The 21,647-nt window shown below is 41.5% G+C and overlaps 1 protein-coding gene across 1 annotated transcript in view; it reads right to left on the reverse strand.

Moving 5' to 3' along the window:
* Positions 1 to 3,767, reverse strand: part of TRIM24 (tripartite motif containing 24) — a 57,301-nt gene extending 53,534 nt beyond the window's left edge. Inside the window, exon 1 of the mRNA XM_064420820.1 lies at positions 3,365 to 3,767. Coding sequence (XP_064276890.1) covers positions 3,365 to 3,752 — 388 coding nt within the window. The 5' untranslated portion in view covers positions 3,753 to 3,767. The remainder of the gene's footprint in view (positions 1 to 3,364) is intronic.
* Positions 3,768 to 21,647: the final 17,880 nt, after the last annotated feature.

Here is a 21,647-nt window from a genome sequence, read left to right on the forward strand (position 1 = left end):
AGAATGGCCATTTGACAAACAAAAAGAAAACCTACATGAATTTAGCCAAATAGTTAGTAGAGGTGGCTGCAGATACTTCTCACCAGCCAGTGTCACATTTACAGAGCTGCTCCTGCAGCACTTCCTGTAGTCCATAATGTTCAGTCTGACAACCCTTTTTTTGGCTGTGCAACACCAAAATTATCACCTATGGCAAATAAACTACCACCAAACATTCAGAAAGCGGTGAACTCTCCACTGCTAAAACCACTGGTGTCTGACACACTGATGATTCTTCAACACCTCCAACTTCAGGAATGGTAGAGAAATCAGAAACTCCAGGTTTTCTTTTCTATAGAAGTTATTCTACTTCACAACTGAGTGCACGTGGCAATACAGAATATATCAATGCCAATTGGCCTCTCCACCAGTTTGCCTTTGCAAGAGGAATAATAATTAACATTTATCACATGAAACTCCTCTGTATGTCTTGCCTGTGTCTGCTGTAATCCATGTTGAATCTTGTATTCAAGTGAGCAACTGCAGAATTCTTAATTCACTTTAAGCTTGAAGTCTTTTCTTTCACAGCTCCTTAATTAGTTGTTAGAATCTTCACAGAAAGAGAGCCAACAAATAAACTCATCTGTATGTTGGAAGTTGAAGGCACATTTTATTCCAGTAAAGTGAACAAATGTTTCTTCTTGGAAACAGTTTGATGAAGACACAGTGTCTCCAGATTATACCTGAAGCTCAACCTCTTCAGCTACCTGTTTATCAGCTAATTTCAGTACTCATACAACACACAAGGCTGGTTTGGTGAAGCACTTTTCAAATCACATTCTCTCTTTTGTTCAAGACAGACTCTATTCTACCAATCTTTCTTCAGGCTTCTTTTTGTGCAACTCAAGCATTCAGCAGAGGCGCATAAGAAGCCTGTCTTCTTACCTCTCAGAACACTTTCATAGTTTGCAATTCTATTGTGTTCCTTACTTAGGACATTCCTTCCAGTGCAAACAGCTTCCTTGATGCTTATTTCTTCAGCTTAGTCACAGTAATTTCAACATTTACATCAGAAGTCATTTGTTATCCAGCTTTCTAAGATTATACACTTTCCTTCATTTCTTCATGTCATTCCTCATAACCATTTTGCACAAAATGCTACCAGAAGAGGTGACAGTTTTGCACCACTTTGGTCCTTTCTACCCTATTCTTGTGAGAATTTAAGAACTCCTCCAAGTGTAACAAATTTCCTCTAAATAATCCGTTTTGGACAATAACAGGTGGCTATTTTCCCAATCCTAACTTCAAATTCACAGATTTTTCTGTACCAGTTGGAAAACAGAAGGCAGACAATGCACTTAACCAAGTTTGGCCGTAGCTAGCTAATATACAGTCCCTGTCATTTTAACCAGGGCAAACACATGACAAAGACATAAAAAATGCCTCAAGGTGAGTGTGAGTTTCTTCTTCCAACTGGACAATGAACTCTACTATAGAAACATGAAAGTAGCTTGTCACCAAAATACAGTACGTCTGCAAATCTGTAGAATGAGGAAGAGTAGGTACTGTGAAATGATTCACAGAGAACCAACTCACAATCAAAAGGAGGAACAGAGCTACAAGCTTACTGTTGCTCTGATTCATTATCAAGCTGATGTTTGAATAGCACTAATCTGTTAATTCTTATGATGCATCTCATTTCTCATTCAGCTACAGATCCCTGTTACTGCTGTATTTATATAGAACATCTGGGAATGGACCTATGCTGTTCAAGACCTCTAATCTCAGAAGACGATGATATTGCCTCTTACACTAACTTGCAAACTCCTGAGCTTGTATCTATGCCCTCTTTCCTATTTCCAAGTATCTCATCTTGAAATATCTCATCATACTCCAGAGTCTGTGTTTTTCTGTTCGTCCCATGAAGAATTTCTCATTTCTACTCGCAGATGGATAAGCAATAACATGTCCTGAATCAATCAAGCATAAGTATATAGGCTTTGGGCCCTACAGATTTTCCCACTCTGTACCTTTTGATTAAGCAGTCTGACCACGACATACTTTACATGCTAAAATTAAAGACTGAATGAATATACTAACACAGACATTCACATAGATGAAGAGGCTCAGCCTATCCTACTTGGGAGTTTCTCAGATATTCTGAAGCAAATCTCTAGCTGTTCCAAATATTTCTTTCTCTGAAGAGGGGTGTCTCCTTTACAAATTGATGCAAACATTTAATATAATTAAGTGGTAATCTTTGGTCAGATCTCTGGCAGGATGGCAAAGTTTTCCTAACTCCACTTAAAAGACATAAGAATGTAAACCTGGAGCTACTGCTTTTCACTTGAGCCCCCGCTACACATTCCAGCGAGTACAACCTCCACTAATACCTATGGATTAGCCCAATTTCCATCACACTTCCTCTTTCCTATATAAGTTTTTCTAAGACCTTGACCAGCTTCCACTACAGGATGTTTGTTTGTGCTCTCTTCTAAGACGAAACCGCGTTTAACAAAACCAAGTGATCCATTAGACCTAGCCTAAGAGAGCTAGGGGAAAAAAAAATTAAAAACATTAGGAAAGTAGTTTCAAACGGAAGTTTATTCCATACCACCTACAGTGACATGTACTTTTCAAACACATTGAACACAGGCTGCTGTGTCAGTACGTGAGCTTAACAAAACTTCCTCGCGGCATTCTTCCTTCGGCGCGGTAATTAGCAAGTAAGTGGTGCATGAATGCATCAGCAGAGCCATCCAGGCCGCCCACGGCCCCGACAAGTGTTATTATTATTGCTCGGCCGCCCCGGTCCCCGCCCAGCGCGGGGTCGCTCCCGGCCGAACGCCGCGCACGGCGGATGACACCTGCAGGACTCCCCTGCGGCCGCGCTCCACACTCCAAACGCCACTCAGAATCAGTCTGTCCTATCGCTGCCTTTTTGCGCTTTGCTATCAGCCCGTGTTCAGGCTCTCCGCCGGTCAGGGGCCAAAGCCTCCCCGCTCCCCCGATAACGGCTGCCCGGCCCCGCAGCTACGGCCCGGAGCGGGAGGCCGGCTCTCACCGCCCTTTCCATCCGCACACAGAGGTCCTGGGAAAGCACAGTAGTTCTGCCTTCCCTCCGAGGTGGGAAATTTAAAAAATAACGATTAAAACAAACCAAGCCGAAGCACAACCCCGCCGCCAGCCTTGGCGCTGGCGAGCAGCTCCCGTCCCGACAGCTCCGTGCCCCGGCAGCTCCGCGGCCGGGCACCCGCACCCCACCCACGGCACCCGGTCCCGACAGCTCCCCGTCCCCCCAAACGCGGCCCACAGGCCTCCGGGTTGGAGGGGACAGCACCCCCAGGCAGGGGCAAGGTGAGTACGGTCAAGAAGGGACACTTACTGGGCGTGCAGTGCAGGGGTGAGCCTTGCGAAGAGACGGGCGAGGAGGGAGGTGCCGCCGGCGGCGGCTCCTTGAGGGCGGCGGCGGCCGCGGGGCTCAGGACGGGGGGCAGCATGAGGTACCGGTCCGGCTGCGGCAGGCAGCGCTGGCACACCGAGTGCAGGCAGGGCAGCAGCTTGGGCCGCCGGCTCTGGATAGGCTGCCCGCACACGCCGCAAGTGTCCAACAGGTTGAGCGGGGCCGCGTCCCCGTCGCGCTCCGCCGGGCCCTGCCGGCTCTCGGCCTCGTTCTCCCCGCTCAGCGCCGCCGCCGCCGCTGCCCCCGGTCGGTCCGCCGGGCACGGCCCCCCCGCCGCAGCGGCTGCTAACGCCGCTGCCGCCTCTTCCATTGTCCTGCACCGGCCGCCGCCGGAGAACCGAAGGGAGGCGGGGCAGCCTCGCCGCTTCCCGCCCGCGCCGCCGCCGCCTACCGGCCCCCGCCCCGCGGCTGCCCGTGCGCCCGCCCCGGCCGCGGCTGCCCCGCCCCGCCCCGCCCCGCCCCGCCCACAACGGCCGCCTGCGGCCCGCCCGCCCGCGCCCCGCCCCGCGGGGACCGCGCCCCCGGCCCCGCTGCGTGCGGCTCGCGAGCCCCGCCCTCTCCCCGGCGCCAGTGAGCGCGCTCCCTCAGCTGGGCGGCTGCCTGCCTCTGTCCGGGTGAGAGGAAGGACGGGAAGTTCCTCTTGAGTATGAGGAAAAACTTTTTTAGTGTGTGGGTGGCGATGCTCTGAAACAGGTTGCCCAGAGAGGGCGTTGAATCTCCCTCACTGGAGATGCTCAAGAACCGTCTGGACACAGTCCTGTGCCATGTGCTCTAGAATGACCATGCTTGGGAAGGGAGGCTGGGCCAGATGACCCACTCTGGTCCCTTCCAACCTGACCCTTTCTGTGATTCTGTGAGAGGTGTTTTTAACAAACAGGTTAAAAGAGGTCACCCTTCTCCCTGCCTTATGTGCGGGTGAGAGTCTGTAAGTTTTGTTGGCTTGGTGGATCACAGCAATACCACCACATGCAGCCACATTACCTGACTGAAGCTAATTGGTGATTGGTATAATTAGAAAGATACAACGGAAAAGTACAATTCTTGTTTAGACACAACATTTTATTGAATCAAAGGCCTTAAGTATTGAGCTGGTGAGACATTGGAGCAGGCTGCCCAGAGAATTGTGGGTGCCCCAGCCCTGGAAGTCTTCAAGGCAATGTTGGATGAACACTGAAATCAGACAACAAAACTTTCCAACACAATTTTGAGTACCAGACAGCAGGTATTCTTTATTACAGTGCTGGACACATCAGAAGGATAGCTGTGTTAATCTGATGTGTGTCAGAAGGTACAACAAGGTATTTACTTCATCATGATCGTACATATTTGTTACAGTGTATGTCTGGCTGATTCATAAACATCACTTTTCAAAGAACTAATTTGCATGCAGCTGCCTCCTACTCAAAGTCTTTTAATGTCCCTAGAGGGTTGTCTGAAAGGGTCTTTGGTGGTTGTACTCACCAAGTGCCCTCAATATTACAGATGACATTTCCTTGAACTTCTCTTAAAGCATGTGTTGTTGCTTCTTTTTACATAACTTGGCCCAAAAAAAGTCACTAAATTCCTCATTATCTATTTATCTACTGGTTCCAGCTACATTTATCATCCCGTGTGCACACTTTTACACATCCTGTGTGCATTCTTTTATCATTTTTTCATGGTCTTTAAGCTCTATCCAGCAATTTCAGGAAAACTGAAAATTTCTCTTCTCTGTGTTATCTATCAGGACAGGACTTTGAGCAACCTGGTGTAGTGGAAGGTGACCTGCCCATGGTAGGGTGGGGTGGAAGCAGATAATAGTTAAGGTCTCTTCTAGCCCAAGCTGTTCTGTAATTCTGTGAGCGTCTATGAAGCATGGATGCAGACACAAAACTAGATGTAGCATGTTGGTTACTAAATCAACCATGAACCAGATCCAGGCTCCTCAGAATATTCCAGATGTCTGTGCTTAAATTCCCAGAGCAGCTAGTATACTTCCCACTTCCTTGCAATTTCTTCAAGACTCTAACATTGGTCCTGTAATAAGTAGGACCATAAAAAAAACTGTACATGACAAAATATTAATTTCTTCAGCACAAGGAACAACTGTGTACAGGAGCACTGTCATGATTCAGCATGTCTCACATGCATAATTTATACAAGTTGTTTTGGGGAGGAGGAACCGATTTGGCTTTACAATGAGGAATTGTTAAGAGTCATTCTCTGATTAAAAATATCAGTGGAAGGGACAAGCCATACATTCTCAACCCCTGACCTGCCAACACATAAGGAAAAAATGCCTCCAGAAGCACTGTCCTGAAGTACCTTCTGCCTCCCAGTCCAGCTGCCTCTGTCCCTTTACTAAGAGTCACCATGTGGTAGGACAGTCCTGTAGTCCTCTTTCCTCCCCAGCCCACGGGTTCCGTTATCCAACACCCAGTGATGATGTGCTAACAATCCATTGTGACAGGAGCTTGAAGACTGAAAGCATGCCAAGTGTGAATGATGAAATGGGTTCTGGAATTAAAGTTAAGGATGATACAGATTCTGCAAGGTGAAAATTACCAAAAAAGCCATTAGAAAGGCTCTGTTGAGGAACAGGCAATAACTGAAGAATGGTTGATTAGTGTTGAAAGCAAACATTATCAAAAACTCAGTAAATAATACATTTGTGAAGAGTAATAGCAAGTAATAATATCATCAAACTAGTTAGTCTCTGTAACTAGTATGAACTATTTCTCTAACAGATGTCAACACAGGAAAATAGCAATACTGTGTAATGGTACAAAGATCACCCTGTGAAGGAACTGAGTAGAGGCTTTGTTGCAAATGATGATTCCGGTGAGGCAGTGTCCCAAAGATTAGTAAAATAATAGGATTATGTTTCCTGCAAAGTTTGTTTGCTTGGGATGTTTGCAAAGCTTGCTCAAACTGTGCTGTAAAATCTGTAGTTGCATGGCATCTGAACAGCATCTGATTTAAAATGAAAGTTTGAACTTGCATAATTTGAATTTGAATGTAGAGCCTTCCTGTTAGTGATGGCATCATATTAGCAGTACTTGGGACAGAAACAAAAAGGGCATGGAGGAACAGAAAAAATCACCCTGAGATAACAAATCATTCACTACATGTAGACAGGGCAGGGAGGAAAAAAGCTTTTAAATGCAACCACATTGTTAAGGCAAAGTGTGACAACGATCAGTGAAAGAAGTGGCATCCCGTTATACTGACCTGGGTGCACAGGTTTTGGCCACCTCTACACCGCACCTGGCCATCAGGAAACGCTGCAGAGCTGGCTTGGGGCTTCTGGAAAAGGTCATGTAGACAAACCCACCACAGGGCAATATGTGCTGTACTCACTTTTGTCTGAAAACAGCTGATGGTTTTGTCTAGTTTGTGATGGAAGACCACTTGTTGCACTCTCCAGTGTTTCACTGGAATGAGTCAAACCAATGAAGAAAGAATGACGACGCTGATAGCTAGAAATTGAGATGACTAGCTAGGAAACATCCAGAAGCTGAGGCAAGCTTCCCTTGCTGTGCTACTCATTACTTCTGTTTACAATTTGTTTTGCTACCTCCTCTGCTTCTTCTGGGCATCCCATTTAAAGCAAATTCCAGAAGCCTTTTGCCTTCTGTTCAGATATACACTTTGTGACTGCAATCTAGAGCTTTGCCATTTGTAATCTACATTCCTGTGATATACTCCACAAAAAGTTATCATTCAGAAACTTCAGCTGCAGAAAGAAATGGCTGCCAGCTGCACTGAAGAACTTCTCAATGGAGATCTCATAACTAGAAGTTCCTTGCGCTTAGAATTTACTTGCTGGCTCTAATTTCCTCCTTTTGTCCCTGGTTCAGTTTGTCTCTTTCTTGTATTCACTTGTAGTCACAAGTAGTCACTTGGCCTTGCAAATGCAACAGATGCAAATCTTCCCAGATTACCGCTAAACATCAGCATGTGCATTTCCTCCTCTTAAAACAGCCATGTGACACTAAACAGTCTCTTTCCAAAGTATTTTTTACAGACTAAAATAAAACCATGGGCCTTTGCAGTGTGCCAGCCCAGTTTAACCTTTATGAGATAACAGTGAAGGAAGTGGGGAGGAGACTCAGTGCTCCGTCTGTGTCATTAAAAATGCTTTTGACACAGTAGTTATCCAAGACATAGATTTGGCAGCTTTCTGGCCAGACTCTATTACAGCAACACAAAGCAGTCACTGGGAGGATGCGTCCCAGAATATACAGGCTTTACTGGTCTGTGTCCTTTTGAGAAATGGACATCTTAATATATGGTGGGTTTTCGAAATCTGTAAAATATAAAATATGTTCACTGGAAGCAAGATGAATGCATTAGAAATTCATGGTTAGGCAAACGTAATATATTAACCCTTCCAACAACAGTGAAGTAGGAGAAATTTACATATTAAAACATCTGTGTTAGGGATATGATAGAAATTCGTGCCAATGGATTATAGATATATGTATCAAACATGCTATTAAAGGGGGGGCCAGGGTTTAATCCTAGAGTGACTGACACCTCGGCTGGCTGACAAGGGGGGAGCTCAGCATTAACATACGAAGGAAAACTCAGCTGCACAGGAGATGGTCGTTCGTGGTGGCATGTACCGGAGGTGATGTACCAGTGATGATGGCCCATGAAGATACACATCTGAGATAACCAGGGCCATCAACACCTTCCACCTGAATACAGGATTCTGGGAATCAGAGGACAGGTTTTGTGCAGCTTTTGAGTGAAGAAAGAAACCAACATGAATATGATGGACTTTGAAAGGAGACCAGAGGACTCTGCTGTGGGCAAGAAGAAGAGTATAAGAACTGTCCCTGTGAAGCAGCAGGTGTGGACAGAGGCGGGGGGGGTTCGGTGCGATAGAGGCCGGATCTGTGTCCGCCCAGCCTGTATCCCGGGGTCTGCGCTGTCATTTTTTTTATTAGTGGCTGTCGGGACTGTAATACGGTCTCAAATACATTTGTTTTGTTTTTATTTTTGTTACAATTGGGTCAATTTTTATTCTTACTTATAACAATCTGGAACAAGCAATGAATGAGCATAGTGCCTCCCAAGCTCTGAAGGCTGAATTAGGAATTGGTCTAGAATATAGCTTAGACTTGTAGACTGCCCTTTGGAATTCCACAGTCAAGAACCCATCTAGCTATACTTACTTGTCCTTTCAGTAAGGAGAGAGTGGGAAAAATTACGTGGTTCAGGTAATTTTCTTAGGATTTTCAACTTTCTGTTTTCTATACTTCAGTCACCTAACATATACAGACACACACATAAAACTTTTCTTCCAGATTGGAGGATGTTTTCTTAGGAACCTTTTTTGTGTCCTATTATTTATGCTCTTTACCCAAGTAAAATATTTCTCCAGCACCTGGCAAATAACAACTGAGACTTTCACAACTGAGAAGAGATTTGCTTGACCAGTTTCAGCTGGAAACTCACCAGAGATAAGGCTGGGTCCAGCACTCTGGAGTGGGCCAGCTGCCATGTAATGTTTCCAGTTCTCCATGCAATATACCTCCACTGTAAACTATGGAATAATATAACCTCTGCCCACTTTCCTATTGGTTTCATGGTCAGAGAATACACTCTGATTTTGTAAATTAACCCTGGGTTCATCCCATTGGATTCCCTTTCAGGGAAAAGGAGCTTGCCTAAGGTGAGAGGCAACATGGCCAGTTCTGAACAACCAGTATTAGATAAAAACTGATGGAGATGATTGTGATATTCACAACCCCTTTTTGTTCCAAAGGTATTTTTTAGTTTTCACTTTCATTGAAAATTCCACAACACATGGAAGCAGTCTAGATATACACGAACATATCACAATGTCTCCTAACAATGCCCTATCCACTTGTTTTGTCAGACACTTACAGGTCCCATCTCTAATTCCCAATACACCTTTGGAACCCTATGTCTCTCCTAGGGATGAGTAGGATTCTAACCCTGCCCATGTAGAGATGCCGTGGTTCAAAACTTAATGTCTTCCCTTTCCATGTCCCTGTGCTCCCTGGCTGTGCAGTGTCAATGGAAGTGGGGCATCTCAGGGTAAGGAGCACAGATCAGCCCTGATAATTTAAAAAAGCAACTGCAAGCTAATCTCTGATGAGTTAAACCCAGATATTCAACCAAATAATCAGGCCAACAGAGCATGTTCCTAAATTATCACAGGCCAGCTCCAAATCTGTCACATCCAGTTTCTTTTCTGACATGTAAAAGGCCACAAATATCTTTCTGCAGCAGCACAAGTAACCTCCTTGGGTATTAGACTAATTTCAAGGAACCTGGGAATTGCCCAATGGGGGTCACAGCTCCTTATCATGAATCTCAGTAATTATAAAGCAGGGGGTATAGTTGTATCACCTATGGGTTTGAAATTCAGTAATAATTGATTGCTTAGCTCCCTACCTGCCTGAGCACTTCCCTTGCCCTGTCTTGATGATCCTTGTGGGTCCCTCCCAACTCAGCATATTCTGTGATTCCTTAGGGTTGCCTACTCAGGTTCTTGTTAGCATTGTTGCTAGAACAAAATGAAGCACTGTCAACTCCTGGCAGTATTTGAACAAAACAGCGTTTCCTCAAGTCACCTCGCTCTACTGGGAGACTGTAATCAGCCATGATGAGATTCTGCCCTGACTTCATTCCTGAAAAGAGACTTCCTAGTCTCCTTTTGGAGGGAGGGTGGAGGAGGAAAATGTTGCTTTAACAGTCAGGTTAATGTAGGTGAATGTACATGGAAAAGAAGCCCTGCATATCTTTTCACTTCCCTAGCATGAGTTTTCTGGTAGGAGAATCAAAGATTCATTTAACAAAAACGATCCCAGGTTTTAAAATGTGCTTCCATTCAGATTGGGAAAGAGTTTCCCCAAATTTAAAATACATTTTAAAGTATTGCGACATACCCTGGATTTGATTAAAAACTATGCTTTCAATACATATATTTTATTTGGATTTTGATATTTCATTTATTACTATGCTAAATAAATTATATACATGAAGTATTTGGAACATTTTCCTCCATAGCAGCAAAAAGACACTTGTAGAAGTACTAAAACTTTTGCTGCAAATTCACAGTTGCTGAAGCAATTTTATTTAAAAAAATCAAAGGAAAAAAAAAAAAAAAAAAACCCAAACCTCTTCAGACTGCAAAGGAAGATATTCATTACCTCATTACTGGTATTCCTTGCTGACCTCACCTGTTTTTCAATAATGCCTTCACAGGCTGTGCCATTTTTTGCCATGGAACTTTAACTAAATACCCATTGTAAGGTATATTTTGTTCTCTTAGTCTTATTGAACATCAGAGGTTTGTTTTTCCTCTTGTTGACAGCAGATCACATTAGATGACTAAAAACAGCTCAGGACCAAAACCACATTAATTTTCACTTCTATTCTGAAAAGTAACCATATAATGGAGTTATGCAATCATGTATTTCTTTTCCTACTGATTTTAAGGTCAGATATTCTCAGTTTAAAGGTAAAGGGTATTTTTAAAAGTATTATTTCATCAGTTAAGCTACTGCAATTGGAATTTAAAGGTCATAATATTCCTTCCTGATCAACAGTACTCCTAATGAACCCTTATTTTTGACCAGAAAGTCCCTTTCTTTCAACTTAGGCTTTCAGGGGCACCTATATGAATCATATTAAGGAATCAGTTGGGAGGAATAGGATCTCTCTCTTTCACTTAATTTTAAATATTGTGTATGTTCAGAAATGCCCTACTTTGCACACAGGCATTACATCTGTGTGAGGGATTTGCATCAGTGTGACTAAATTGATTTTGCTGCATCATTGCACATTTGCCTAATGTCAACAAAGCCTTTACTGTTGGCTATGCTGAACTAACCAGAATAGAAAAGTAGCATCAAAAACTTTCTTTAAGGTTGTTTGGAGATAGGATTCTGACTGTACCTACAGGGAAAATAAGAAGGGTTGACTTGCTTTCACATATTGCTGTTTATAGACAGTTGGTTTTCAAAGAAGCAAAGCTTATTAGAAAATTCAGAGTCAATCATTTTAAGTCAAAGGAACATGCTACAAATTTCCTAGCAGAAAGATAAAACTAATCTTATCTTGGATACTAAAATTTTTATTTGCAGTGGTAGCTAGCTAGTAAATGAAATATTCAGCTCTTCAAAAGCCTCTGAGTATTCTGACTTTCTCTCTCATTGTGTTCCAAGTGTTGTCCCCACAACTAAACCAAACCCATGTTGGACAACAGGCACCAGGACCAGCTGGAGCCAAACCAACTCTTCTGTTTCATTACGCAATTTCTCTGAACAGCCCTGAATAGAGGGTGGGACAACAAAATAGAGGATAAACAATTCACAATCCTGGTTAAAAGCAACAGTGGATAGACACAGGACTGTGTTACTTGGAATAACACCTTCTGAGCCCTTGAACCATCTGTATCTGGACAGACCTCAAGACTGCTGCACAGAAATGTCAAGGCTGTAACCTGGCCTCTCAGCCATGAAAGTCTTCTTTGCCATAGGAGACATGGCAATATGACTCATTTCAGCCTCAGGACTTAAGGGATGAGATATCCCAAGCTTCTCTCCAATTTGTTCATTCTGCCGTCACTATTTTTGGTATTAATTCTCAGGAGATTACATGTTAATGGAACTATTTATGGTGTTAATTCTTTGGGTATTATAATGAAATTAAAAGGAGTAGATTATATGTATAAGAACTTTGGATAGATAATATCTAAACCCCACAGATTTTGCTCTTGGTTACCTCAAGACATTTATGGATCTAGGCAAATGCTGAACATCTAAGAGCATTTCCTTTTTAAAAATCTTTTTGTTTGGGTAATATCTGGGGGCAATAGGTAAGGTTTGCCTTTGCTTTTCCACATGCAATTTCCAGCTGTACAGAAATTCCTTCCTGGGGTTATGATGTGATACACAACCCTTTTGGCAGCAGTGCCAGGGATGAAGTGGTGCCACGTCAGCTGCTCAAATGTTCAGTCATGCCCTGAACACAGCACTGCTGTGTGTTCCAGTTTTTTTGGTGGAGGAGGGGGTTATCATGCTTTGGTTGGCTTCAGGAAAGAAAATCTTCAAAAATCAATGACTACGCCAGTGGCAGCTCTACAGTGTCCCATCACAAGAGAGTTATAGAGCATTGATGGTACCATGATGCCCACTTTCCAGCTTCTCAATCATGCTCTCTTCTGGATTTAAAATAAAGGGGTGATTCTTAATTGCATTTATGACCAGAAATTGAAGGTGTTAAGACTGATACCAGCTTTTACATCTGTTGACTTGTTTTATTTAAAATTTCTAATATTAATAGAGGAGTCAAAATGAGGCTTCAACTATGAGCCTTCAGAAGTTCTGGTTAGGAGGGATAAAGAGCCATATATCAGGCATATTTTAGTTAGATTTCCTGTGAAATCATGCTGATAGACCTCTAGAAATAATTCTATCAAACACTGTCATATTCTGTCCCTCTTAGATTACAACCTTAGTACATATTTTTGCTCATGTTTGGAGCAGTCAGCACTGTGTAGCCGTACAATACTCTGACAAAACCTGTTCCTTCACTCATGTATTCCATCCTAAATCAAATGCAAGAAAAGCAAGCAGAGTTTGACCCTAAATTGGAGAGCTTTGCCAAAAGAAGGTATGTATTACAGTCACAGGAACCCGACCTCCAGATCTGTGGAGCTGCATATTTATGATTTTCCAGTGCTTGAACAGATTTTAAAATAAGCCAGTCTGTAAATACAAGGGAAAATCTAACTGCAGCGTTACAAAGTTGTGCAATGCAGCACTCCAAATTTGTTTTTCTCATAAATCTATAGAATTGTGGGCAATATGTAAGTAAATAACTACCTAATTCATTTCTTGTACTTCCATTCAAACAAGTCATACCCCAAAGGAATATTTTAGGAACATGTCTAGAATATAATGAATTTTAATATATTTTTGAGGGTATCATTTGACATTTCAGGATATAGGATCAAGGATTATGGTTTGTGCATCAGAGACATATTCTGGACTTAAACACAACTGGACTGAGATACACACACACACACAAGTATACATAACAGACATATCTATATTTTATATATGTACACATATATAAATCACATACTTCCCTGGGGAAAACAGTCTATAGCTCTGCTTGTATTTGCACAGAAATTGCATTTTCCTCTCCCATGAGCCTGTTGTGAGGGACCTCAAATGCTGAGGTATCTCACATATTGTTGTAATTAGAAATAATACTAAATGTGCAGCAGACAGATATCCTAAATATTAAAATGAAGTTGGAAGTCGGAAGCAATTTATAATTTGCCATTATCATAATCTAGTAAAAGATTAAAAGAAAGACAATATTGCAATTTTTTTTCCTGGTATCAAGTAATAATTGAGTGTATTTTTGCCCTGGGAGACAGCTCACAGCTAATGACATAATTTTCATTTCAGATATTGACCAAAGCAAAATTTTCCCAAGTTATTATTCCTACAGATATTCTACTGCATTATGAAGAACATAGCAAGGATACTTAAAATTCAGATTCTCACAAAATATGTTTCAGCATAACTCCACCAATGTAGCTAGAACTAGACCAACTTGGAGTTCCTGACAGTCTGTCACAGTGCTCCTACCCACAGTTTCACAGTTACTGAAACCTTAATTCACCTTTACAAAGTACATAATTTTGTTTCTTAGTTTCTGCTTGATTAATCACAGGTGAGTGACAAACCAAGAAGAATTAATGTAAAACCAGATCTGAATAGCAGCAGTATCAAGCAATGAACATGACAACTCTTTTTCCCTAGAAAAAAATTGAACAACCAAAATAGGAGTGGTAAAAGAAATGTACATTAGCTTAACACCCCCCACCATTTTCTGATAAAAGGAGGTAGCTGTGATAAAACTACATAACAGCATAATCAGTTGCCCACTGATTTATAAAAGATAAGATAGAAGTTGCTTTAAATTATTTATAGTTATCCAATAGACCAGTGCAGAATATTTTCCATTCTGTAGTTTTCTACAGTTTTGCCCTGATATGAATGCTAAATAGCTCAAGTTAATGATTCCTGCTCTTGCCACTGGAATTATGCCAGTCCTATACCTTTCACAGTTTCAGGTGCATTTGTTAACCTCTTCCTTTCATTTTCCTACCTCATTTTTCTTACATACATTCTTTTGTATAATAAATGAAAAAACAAATATATATTATCATTGTCAGTATCTATTTCCAGTGTCTGCAGAGAGTAGGAGCCTTCACCCTCTGATGTTTTTTTCCCCAAGTGCATTTACTGTTAATATTCCATTTCAGTTTTTCCATTCCTTTACTGACATTTTGCCACACCTCACTGCCTTCTTCCCAATGTTGCTGCACTCTTGTTGCAGCCTCTAAGATTTCCCCTCAGTGTTGTGCCAGCTCAGTGCTGACTGCTATGTAGCAACCACATCCCAATAGCATTATAGGGCTGTGTCAGATCAGAGTCACACAGGAGTCATGTCAGATATACCCATACTCTTCTTATATGGTTACCTGTGAGGTGCAGTAGCTGAGGCACAGGGTTATATTAAGAAAAATGCCTAAGGACTTGTAGAGGAAATAGAGAGAGCTGAAGAAAACCAGTGTTTCAAATAAAAGATAAGGGTTTCTTCCATTTAACAAGGTAGTGGGAAAAAAAAAACTGTGTTAGTGATATTGCAAGCCACTGAAAATCGAGTGATTCAGACTTAGAATAATCTGAATTACCAACCAACAATTACCTCTCATATATACCTTGGTGAAAGCACTCTTTCCCTCTTCAGGTCCTGTGACCTTGGCAGAGGGTGGAAATACAATCAGGCAGTGCAGGGAAATGAGGAAGATGTGCACCTATGCTTTGGGGTCCATAAGAGCTGGGGCACCGGGGCTGAAGAGTATTGAGAACTTTCTGTGATCTGCTCATCCAGGGCCAGTGTTGTGTTTTGGGTTAAAAGTCCTTCCTCTTGGGTTGCACAGGGAGCGTGGCTTAACTCAAAGGGGAGAAGAGGAAAAGAAAATAAGTGCCCAGGTTGAAACACTCCATCTGTTTGCCCAGCCTAGGAGCCTGGAGATCAAAAAGGCTGCACACATTTCAAGCAGATTTCTCTGAAACAGGGAAAGAACTGCTTTATGGCTTATGGTAATAGGCTGCTTTTCATGGATTCTAATGTTTAACACGAAAGGGAGGAGAAGGAAAAAGAAAAGAGTAAAATCCTTTTTGACCAATCCCTAATTCTTTTCAAATGGACTCAACATTTTTAAGTGGAAAGAGATATCCCTGGCTAGCCTTCCATAGACTGAACATGGAAATAATTTTCCTGTAATGATTTGTTCTAGCACGTGCTTAAACAACTGATTGCTCTGTTTTGTTTGATAATAAGTAGATATAAATATTAAAAATTAACCAGAGACAAAATAAAATCTGCACATGATTGTATAGTAAGAGGGAAGAGAAAATCATGTTGATTGAACAATATGGAATATAAAGAGAATAGATATTTCCATAATTTTCTTATTTGCAGTCACATGGAGAAATCTTTCAAATACAGAAGATGCCCTGTCTTTTAGATTTTGCTCCAGAGCCTGTCATTACAAAACAGTTTTCCAAATATCAAGTAAAAATAAATTTGGAAAAAAAAAATATTACTTCATGGCATCCACTCAAGAATTGTGCACAATTGTGCACAGTAGACTGCCATCCCCTTACATAAATATATAAACTATGCCAAGGAAAAAGAGTGTTGGTAAGCATTGTAGTTAATACACCATCTATTGTTCTGATATTCACTGAGCATCCCATAGAAATTAGGTGCATTTCTATACAACCATCACCATTTCTTTTTCCATTCAGCCCTAGGAATATTAGGATGGGAGTTGATTATGCAGCTTTGGCAGTGAATTGGTTTGTATGCAAACATAAAATGAATTGTCTTGCAGAATGATAGAAGGGGATTTAACTTTGCTGAGTCAAAATTCAGTAAAGCAAACAGACCCAGAGGGTCAAATGAATTAAAGGTCCTGTGTCACTGTAACAAAACTATATTGCTAAACAAGCTTTGGATAGGGTTTGAAGTTTCAAATGCTCATTTATTCCTGTGGCAATATGGATCACAGGAAATCTTTTAAACCCTTTGTTAAATATAGAAAAATGTAAGGGAAAAAAAGAAGAATAAAAATAGTTAGAATGCAGAAAAGTCAGACTTTAATTTTAAAACTCCAATTTCCATTCACCATTTAAAGTCTATGTGAGAAAAACGTTGTTTAACAGGCTTAGCTATAGCAAGAAAGCCAAAGTATTAAGGTGTCTCTTTGAGAAAAGAGTTATTCAGTTCACTGAGATGGGCTGGAAATTCTGCTGGGGCTGGTGACAGAGAGAGTCCAGTCCTTCCCTGGAGAAGCAGGGCCATATGGAGGAGAGACAAAGACAGCTCAAGAGCTGCTGGGGAAGGGAACTCAGCCTCTCTGGTGTTGGCACTGAATAACAAATTCATTGCTAGAAAAATTCAGGACAACATATTGTCTGTTGGTCGCATGGAAACATGGAATTGCAGCAATGCCCTGCTGTCTCTAACACAGCTTTTTGTATGTTTGTTAACAGCATCACAGCAGCTCTCCAAAAGACAGCTTTAGTATCTCAAGCAGATTTTTGTCAAACAGAAATAGAAGGGAAACACATGTGAAAAAGGAAAGAACAGGGGAGGGAAGGAAAAGTACAAACCAGGCTGTTGTGCATCTGCTGCCTATCTATCTTTCTGCAGTTTGGGTCAAAGTAAGCATCCTTGCAGCTCAAGATTTGGGTGACCAGGGAGTCAGAATAGCCCACCATTCATGATTTTGCTCATTAGCAAAGTTTACTGTATCAATTTTGCCCTGTGATGGTGACAAAAAATAGTCAGGTCTTGGAGTGTGTCCTCCACACACACCAACCCCCTCTCCCATGCAGTCTTTGAATATGATCTGTCCTAAGATAAGAGCAGCAGGTGGGAATTGTGGGAATTGCAGGAGGAACTGTCTGGATGCTTGCATAATTAATGCATTCCAGAGGTGGGGGAGTGATGATGGTTGTGATTGACCTTAGTACACATGGGCCTGCAAAAGGGTACAAATTGCTCCTGGAGACTGGGCCAAATGACAAAGTGACCTCCGAGGCTGCAGGGCAGCTTCCAGGTGGATCCCACCCCTGCAGAGACACCTGCAGGGTACATCCAGCCTGAGGATGGGAAGACTCAGGTTTGGACAGGTGAGTAACAGGTGGAGATAAAATCCTAATGTAGCTCCATGGGTGCTTTGCTGCTTTACAATTGTGTTTCTGCAAACCTGCATGTTTCCAGCTGACCCTGTGTTATAGCCCTTCAGACCTGCTTAAACACACTGCATTGGCAATATTTAGATACTGTATGAACAATAAATCTCATTATAATCACCCACATATCAGTATCATTCTTCTTACACCTGACTGAGAGTCTTCTCTCTACTACTCTGCTAGACTACTACTGAGTCTAGTCTCACTTTTTTTATCTTTACTGGACATGACTTCAGCATAGCCCTTGGGGCTTTTCACTGGGTCTTGGTTTCTGGAAGAAGCTGTCATTTTAATTTTCACTGATATTTGCAAATTGTTTTATGTAACAGTCAGCTCTGCACACTAGTCACCTTGAACTACTTAGAGCATAGGCCTTGGCACAACATGATCTAATTTTTCTTGTTTGCAAGGACATTCCTTATCTTCTCTAAGAAATAAAAGTCTGTATAGTGGTCACTAAAGATATTAGAATGCTTTTTATAAGATTAAATGCATTAATACTGCTGTCCTGTCTAAACAATATGAAATGGTATCATTCAGGACATTTTACTTGATACACATTCTCAAGGGGAGTTAGTGTAAAAAAAACTGAGACATCTCTGATGTGTCTGAAAGGCTGTAGAGGAAAATGTGCTGTGGTTAAAAATTCTGGTGTCTTCTGTGACAAAACCTACATCTTGCAAGTTTGGTGTAAGGACTTAAAAGCTGATGGAAGACAGCTTTTGTGTGAATGGTGTATATTTAATAAAGATGACTTTGATTTCAGAACAGAACACTTTCCTAAGAGGTCCCATTTGCTACGGATGGCCATGAGCTGTAAGAGTTTAGCCAACAGAAGAAAAACAGGAGGCTGCCTTTCTTGGGTCCCAGCAACATTGATGTTCAAATCAAGAGAACAGAGTTATTCAAATGCACTGTGAAGAGTTTCTCAGAGATATTAGACTAGAAAACTATTCTAGATGAGAAATGGGATTATAAAAAGGAATTAGGGGGTTAGGGCAGTCCAGCCAAGTAGATTGGAAGCATAGAGTGTCATACTGGGGAGTGAGCAAAGAGCTTATCAGATTGGGAAATCAGGAGCTGGGATCCACTGTGGCTTCCTGTAGGAGAAGATGAGGTCTGGGATGAAGTGGGGAAAGAAAAAGGACAAGGATGGCAAGAGGCTGGAGGAGACACAGTAGGTTACCTTACATCTGGAATATGCATCTATCCAATTGCCCAAGAAACAAATCCTCAGTTCATGTTTCTCACAAGTGTCCATCAGCAATCCTCTTCTGGGAGGGCTTTACTCAGAGGGTGACAAACTGTGACTGGCAGTGGAACTCCATTAATTCAAGTAGCAGAATCTTTGCTGATGCTGCAGTTGTTCATCTGCTGAGGAGAACGAGGAATCAGGATAAAATTCATCTCTTTTCCAGCTTGTTTTCGTTTTTCTTTTTTTTTTTTCTGCTTAAGAAAATAAATAAAGAATTTGTTAAAGAACATCACTGAAATTGCTAAGTAAAACAATTGAAACAGGAAAGAGAAGAATCAAATAAATTATGTTTATTCTGCTTAATTAATTTCTCCTAATGCGATATTAAGAGCTTATCTCCCCTGTTTTTCCCATTTTGGTCTGATAAGCAATTAGTCCAAACTCATTTAGAGCAGAGAATATGCTAATACAGCATAAATATTTCTTCCAGTATGTGTTTTTTCATGTATTTGCTATACAGGCTTATTTTGCCCTCTCTGTTAGTACAGTGGAAAAACAAGAATGCAACTATGCAGTCACCCTGATTTATCTGTTTTGGACATTGTGCCTGCCGCCCTTGCATTTAATCTCAGTTGTTTCTAGACTGTGCAATCTGGTCACAGACTCTTTCCACCTCTTCATGAGATCTAGAATATTTTGGAAGTGACTTATGGAACAATAATGCCATGGCAATTTCCTCAAATATCATCAAAATATAAAGGACCCTTTGCTCACTGGGAGGAGTAGCTTATTGCTGCCTAAGAGGAAAATGGAAACCTAATCATATTTTTCAAAGAAAAATAGGGGCCCATATTTGTATCTTGGCTTGCATTCCCTCTCTCTTTGAAACAAGCCTTGATGTTCCAGCTTATGTAAACTATGCCTGAACCAACTAGATCAGCCTAGAGAAACAAGGACTCCTATCAAAACTTAGTTTTCACAGACAAAATTAATCCATTATTAATCCAAGAAAACAACTGAAATTGTTGAAGAGTCTTAGCTGTTCCCACTGCTTGTGGCTGCTCTACACAACCGATACCCTGCACCCTGCACAAGGGCAGACCTGCAGCTAGAACCCAAAGGAGAAATCATTTATTAGCAGATTACAACAAAAGGTGGACATTATTCTCTGTGGCAGGGGCTCTCAGTGTGGAACTGGCTCTCATGGCAATAGGACCAAGGCACAGGAGGAGGTGAGGCAGGGCAGGGCAGGCAAGAATGTCACTTGCTCAATTTTGTCCCCAGTTAGTGCTGGGAGCTTATCTCCACCTCTTGTCACTGCCTGACCTGTTAGGGAATTAACCTCATTTACATCAGAGAATATTCTAACACAGTCTAAGTATGTCTTTCAGTCTATTATTGAATGCTCTAATTATATAACAAATTTGGATGTCACAATGTAGATTTTCTTCCTCACAGCTGTGTTCTTGGACCCATGACCTTAATCTTGATGCTCCCACTGCGTAAAGGCAGATTACTAAAGCACACGGTCTCACCTGAGGAGCAACATGTTGTATGAGCACATGCAATGTGTCCTTCTATTACTGGTGAGGCCAGTGTGAGCTATGGTTTAATATCCCCTTGCTGCTTGTCAGCCTATGATATTTCAGTCAAGGTTTTGATTCCAGAAAAGAAGCCTGTTCTTTGATGCACCTCTATTCAGAAAAGTGTGTAAACATCCATGAAACCTCTCTTCAGTAAGTACTTAGAAAGAAGGCACACATTTAAGACTCCCTTCTGAAAAAAGTTCTTTACTTCAAACACTATATACATATAAATACATATGGATCTTGATGGACAAACTCCCAACATTTTATACACACACACATACTCACATATATATTTGTATTTAGTTATTTAACTTGGAGAACAAGAACAACCTCATTTTGGAAATGAGGTTAAGCCTCTGTGAAAGTAATGAAAAAATTCTCATTATAAAGACATGTAAGAAATGCTTATGCTCCTTTATGGAGGCAGGTATCTAAAATAACAGCAGTCTGCACTCAAAACAGACACAGGCTGCTGCTCAGGACATATGAATATATAAAGCTCAAGAAGGTGGAAAAATTTCACCAGCTACCATTGAGGAATCTGGGCTCTGTGTGGGCTTGCTATTATGAGAAATGTAGAGGAAAGCTGGGAACAGACTGTAGAGATTTACTTTTCTAAAGAAGCATAGATTTAATGATTTTGTGTCAAAACTTGGCTAAATAAATGCCTGGGAATTGTAGCAGAAACAATGTATCCTGGATGTATTCAGTGTGCCCCCTTATTTCTACAAGTAATCACTCAAAAAGCACACTCAGATCTAAGTTCAAACTTAATATGCAAAAACAACTTGTCAGATAATGCAAATAAAAAAAGGACTACTTATTTTATAGTTACTACTAACCTTGCAGATCAACACCAGATTGCACAACAAATATTTATGGTTAAACAGCAGAACTGTCTCTAATACAGCACAGTTTGATTAAAGATCTTATATTCAGTCTAGGTAATGAAAATAAACCATAATTGCTAATGACACCAGTAGACTCTAGATACCTTTGAAGACACATGAAAGGCAAAGCCCCTTTAATAAGGGATCAAGTAATTTCCACTGGAATGACTACCTGAGTTTCACACCTGCCAAATCTTCTTGACATGGACTTTCTCCCCA

This window comes from Passer domesticus, chromosome 5, assembly GCF_036417665.1.
Source record: "Passer domesticus isolate bPasDom1 chromosome 5, bPasDom1.hap1, whole genome shotgun sequence".
In the NCBI taxonomy this organism is placed as follows: domain Eukaryota; kingdom Metazoa; phylum Chordata; class Aves; order Passeriformes; family Passeridae; genus Passer; species Passer domesticus.